General features: G+C 50.7%; 1 protein-coding gene across 1 annotated transcript in view; it reads right to left on the reverse strand.

Moving 5' to 3' along the window:
• Positions 1-361: 361 nt before the first annotated feature.
• phip (pleckstrin homology domain interacting protein) overlaps positions 362-5,000 on the reverse strand; it is a 26,165-nt gene continuing 21,526 nt past the window's right edge. The window contains exons 32-40 of the mRNA XM_034527084.1: positions 4,855-4,980; positions 4,431-4,506; positions 3,735-3,794; positions 3,451-3,612; positions 2,937-3,089; positions 2,622-2,833; positions 2,245-2,519; positions 1,578-1,724; positions 362-1,454 (exon numbers count right to left, since the gene is read on the reverse strand). Of these exons, the coding sequence (XP_034382975.1) occupies positions 676-1,454; positions 1,578-1,724; positions 2,245-2,519; positions 2,622-2,833; positions 2,937-3,089; positions 3,451-3,612; positions 3,735-3,794; positions 4,431-4,506; positions 4,855-4,980 (1,990 nt within the window). The 3' untranslated portion in view covers positions 362-675. The remainder of the gene's footprint in view (positions 1,455-1,577; positions 1,725-2,244; positions 2,520-2,621; positions 2,834-2,936; positions 3,090-3,450; positions 3,613-3,734; positions 3,795-4,430; positions 4,507-4,854; positions 4,981-5,000) is intronic.

Below are 5,000 nucleotides of genomic sequence, written 5' to 3' on the forward strand. Positions count from 1 at the left end.
TCCTAAAGAGATGTTTTTCTAATAAACATGCACAAAAAAAAAGAGCACACACACACACACAACAGTAAACAAAACCTACAGATCTACAGTACCAACAAAAAGGTACACCATTTGGTATTTTAGCGCAGACAGACACGCTTGGGTCAGCCGACGGGTAAGAAACAGAGAGCCGATCGTCACGTACAAATCTTAGAAAAATCAGAAGTGGGGGAGGAGGTTGTATAAAAAAAAAAAAGAGAAGGATCAATGACGAGGGGGTGGCGGTGGATGGAGGGGGGGGGGGAGCGAAAGACGATTTGAGCTTAGTGGGCGAGACACTCTGGGGGGGGGGGGAGGGGGTAAGAGTGAGATAAGACACATCCAGCCTCTCCTCGTTGGTTTTATTCAAGTACTAAAAATGGTTCAACTACTGGGTTTCATTTATTTTTTTTCTTCTTTTTTTTCAGTGGTTCACTGCACAGGAAGCGAGTCACGGGACCACCAGCAGGTGGAGCCGGCGAGGGGGGTGGGGGGGTGGTCCAACATGGACCGATAATGTCAGAAAAGGGGAGGGGCGGGCTTTGGGGGGGGGTGGTCGGGACGGACGATCATGCGTTTGTGGAAGAAAAAGCCCCTCTAGGACGAGGAGGAGGAGGAACTGTCGGCCTCCTCCTCCTCGCGTCCCCGTCGCCGTGGTTACCAGCCTATGAGGTTGGCCTTGGCCTTCTCCGTCAGCTTACGGACGCGTCCCTTGGAGGAGGTGCCGAACGTGATCGACGAGTCCTCGAACAGCAGCTGCCTCTGCTCCTCCTCGGAGTCCTCCTCCACGTACCAGGCGGAACGCCGCCCCTGGTTGCGAGTGCGCATCGACCCCCCCGCCTCGTCCCCCGCCGCTTCCCCCTCCTCTTCCCCCTCCTCTTCCCCCTCCTCCTCCTCTTCCTCCTCCCCCTCCTCTGGAGACTCCCTCCGATTGGATCGCGGAGGGGCGGCCTGCGTCGGGGGCGTGACCTCCTCTGCGGCTCTCCTGCTGCTCCTCCTCAGCGGCGAGGGCTCGGGCGACTCGGCGGCGGCGGGGGGCGCGGCCTCGTCCGTTCTCGCCGCTCGGGGACGCCCGCGCCGCCTGGGCGTCGACGGCGCGCCCGAGTCCGACAGCGCCGACGTCTCCTGCGCGGACGACGCCCCGCCCTCGTCCCCGGTGGATTGGTCGGGCTCGTCGTCGGGGGTGGAGCTCCTGCGGTGGCCGCCGCTCCTTCTCATCTCCTCCTGCTCCTGCTTGCTCTTCCGGCCTCTCTTCTTGCCGGCGGGGCGGCCTCGGGGTCTGGACGGGCTCCCCGGAGTCGTGGCTTCCTCCGGGGGACTCGCGGGCGAGGGCTCCCCTTTGGATTTCCGGCCCCTCCTCCCCACTCCCAGGGTCACATGACTACTGTGGCCATTCAGGTGGACTGTGCTCTGAGACGGAGGGCTGGCCGGGGAGCCTGAGGGGGGAAAGGCATCGATTTACAGGTCAAAAAGAAAGACAAATATATATATAGATGACATCAAATATGTTTCTTATGACTTGAATCATAAACCAAAGCATCACACGGTGGTCTCCTCACCAGGCGTGAGTCGTACGGGGGTCCTGAGCTTCCTCCGGGTGCTTCCTCCACTGCTACCTTCTGCGGCCGGAGAGGGCGCCGCCTTCTCGGGAGCCGGCGTCGATGAGGCCGACACAGAGTTGTGAGCCCTCAGCGAACGAGTCGACTCTGAAGACGCAAAGAAATACAAATAATAAAGCTAAAAAATGAACGCATCGGAGGTTACGAAATCGTAACCCTAGTTCTATGAGCGTTGACGAAAGGCGGCACACTCGCAGTGTAGGAGGGTTCTTGGCAGTAACTTCCTGGAGTGTATAACATATATATATATATATATATATATATATATATGTATTATTTTTATATATATATTATATATGTAATATATATATTATTTATATAATAAATATATATAATATATAATATAAATATATATTATATCTATTACATTACATATATATTACATTACATTAATATGTAGTGTGCGTGTGTATATATATATATATATATATATATGCATATACACACACACACACACACTACATAAATATATATATCGCAGAATATCTCTATCTGGCAGACAAACACAAGTGTCATCTAATCTAAGAGCATTTCCCAAAATGTCAAACTATTCTTTAAGACCAGAAATTGTTTAAATCATCACTCCTGAGTGTGCGCGTGATCTCACCAGCTGTGCCCCGTGTGCCCCCCGCTGCATTGTGGGAGGAGGACGACGACGAGGAGGGCGGCGAGTGCGTGGAGTGCCGCGCCGCGCTCCGGGTGCGCCCCGCGGTCGGCGTGTCGGCCTTCCCGTTGACCAGCTGAGGGGGCGGCTTGACGGGCACGCTCTGCCTCAGGGACGAGGGTCGCGGCGGCGGCGTTGGCGGCGGCGGCGGCAGCGGGGGCGGCGACGCCTCCTTTTTTCCGCTCACCCTGGACGACACGCGTCTCTTTCTCTCCGGACTAAAAGAGGCAGGAACGATAAACGGATCACACCCGATGCACGAACCACAAGGCCCAGCGTTTACATATATATATATATAAATATCGCCCATCTCCTTCTACCTGGACGCCGTGCTGCTCGTCGGGGATTCGCTCCTCCTCCTCCTCCTCTTCATGGCGTGCCGCGTCTGCCGGTCCGTGGCGTGCCGCGTCTGCCGGTCCGCGCCGCGCCTGGTCAGCTTCTCCGTCAGGCCGTGGATGGCCTTGTAGTCGGCCAGGATGGAGCTGACGTGCTCCTCGAACAGGGCGGAGAGCCTCAGGCTCATGCTGTAGATCTGGAGACGCGAAAAGAAACAAAAGAGGACGCCACTGAAGAGGACGCTCGCCGATCTGGAGACTGTGTGTGTGTGTGTGTGTGTGTGTGTGTGTGTGTCTCACCCGGGACTTCTTACTGGGCGTGTAAGCTTTGGAGTTGCTGAAAATGAGCCGGACGTCTTTGCAGAGCTCAATGGGGGATTGGTACTTCCCGTCTTTGAGCGCGTTGAGAACGGTGCTGAAGTCCACCGGCGAGTCGACGATTTGCAGGTAGTCCTGGGAGAGGACAGAGGGGATATATACACGTTTCAATTACAGCGTTACGAAGAGAATTGAGGAGAGGAGAGAGTCAACAAAAAGATGGAGTAAGAGCGAGGTAGAGGAGGAAGAGCTCTGGGGGGGATTTGTGTTTCCACTTTGAGTGAGCTGGAGAGAAAAAGAAAAAGAAGAATTCCAGCAACAAGAGAAGTTTAAATCCCACTGAAATCTGGAGTCGGTTCACATTGCTCCTCATTGCTCCTCCTGGAGTCGGTTCACATTGCTCCTCATTGCTCCTCCTGGAGTCGGTTCACATTGCTCCTCATTGCTCCTCCCGGAGTCCTCCTTAAGCCTTTAAATATGGACGCTGCACACGTACCGGGTATTCCTGGAGGTCCACGGGTTCTCTGAAGGGTTCCGAGTCCTCGCACTGAAAGATGAGATCCAGCAGCTCCTTGCAGCGCCCCCTCCAGGCGTGGGGGTCGTACGACGGGGGGCGTGTTCGCTGCTGCTGCTGCCGCCGCCGCGTGGGCCGCCGGCCCTGCAGGAAAAAGAAAAAGGAGGGCGGTGTGAATTCAACAGCCTCCCGCTCTTTAGGCGCCATGGAAACGCCACAGAGGGAAGTCGGTGCGGTTTGTTTCACGGCGACGGGGTTATCGTTACCTTGTGGTTTCGCGTGGATGTTCCGGGAGTGTTAGTATCTTCATCCTCCTCCTCATCATCCTAAATAGATAGGTATAAAGTATATAATATACATTTATGTATGTAAGTGGCACCTGACCCCTCTCCATTAATCCCACCACTGAAAAACAATCAATAAAACATTTGATGGTTTGATGGTGAAAGAGCAGCGATTGTTCCCACGAGGCCGAATCATAATCATAAAAGTTATAATTCCCTCTTAGTTACCCGAATAAAAGACAACAGAAGATTAATAATGAATTTGTGATGCGCTCGGTCCATAAACGGCGAATATGAGCCGTGTCTGTGAGCTGCATTGCAGGCCGCTACGCTGCAATGCAGCTCACAGTGAGCTAAACAGGTTTTGTTTATGTATTCATGAGCACGACGAAGGATTTTTGTTAGTAATTAGTGGGAGAATTTTAATATTTACTTCATTCAGTGGTGCAGGTATGGATTTATGCAACGCAATATCCAATTCACAGCGTTTCTGATTAAGAAAAGCGTGCGAAAAACATTATTATGTTTTTTTTTTTTTATTATCATTTTGGTGCCAAAATATGTAAAAGAAGCTTTTTTTTAAATTAATACCTATTTTGGGTGGCGAGACATCTACGTAATCAATATCGGAGATATAAAATATGCAAAACACACACACACACACACACACACACACACCTCGTCCTCGGAGTCAGAGAAGGTCGCCTTCTTCATGGTTTTATAGAGAGGCATGAGGTCCGTCAGGTTCTGGTCCCTGGAAACAAGAAAATATGGAAATTAATTAAAAATTCAGAATAATAAATTATCGATAATGTGAATTAACCAGTTTTTCTTTGAGTACTACATATATATATATATATATATATATAATTTGTAAAAGTTTTTTTGTTAATATCGATGGTCAAACTTTTTTCTATTTATTAATACATAATAAATATATATATATATATACAAATAAAGACAAAAAGACAAAAGAAGTAAAATACACCAAGTGCACTTCCTGGGTCATTTAGCAGAAACGAGGTTTTGCACCATCGATGTACGTAATAATAATAATAATAATAATAATAATAATAATGCCCTCCATTATCTACACACTCACTTAATGAACTGCAGCATGAGGTCGGAGACGAACTTGGCGGTGGTGACGATGAAGGAGCCGGGCTCGTTGAACGTCTGGGCGTTGTGTTCCACGTAGCGGACCTCCCACATCAGAGAGGACAGTCGCCTGGGAGGACAGACACACAG

Source organism: Cyclopterus lumpus, chromosome 24 (genome assembly GCF_009769545.1).
Source record: "Cyclopterus lumpus isolate fCycLum1 chromosome 24, fCycLum1.pri, whole genome shotgun sequence".
NCBI lineage: Eukaryota > Metazoa > Chordata > Actinopteri > Perciformes > Cyclopteridae > Cyclopterus > Cyclopterus lumpus.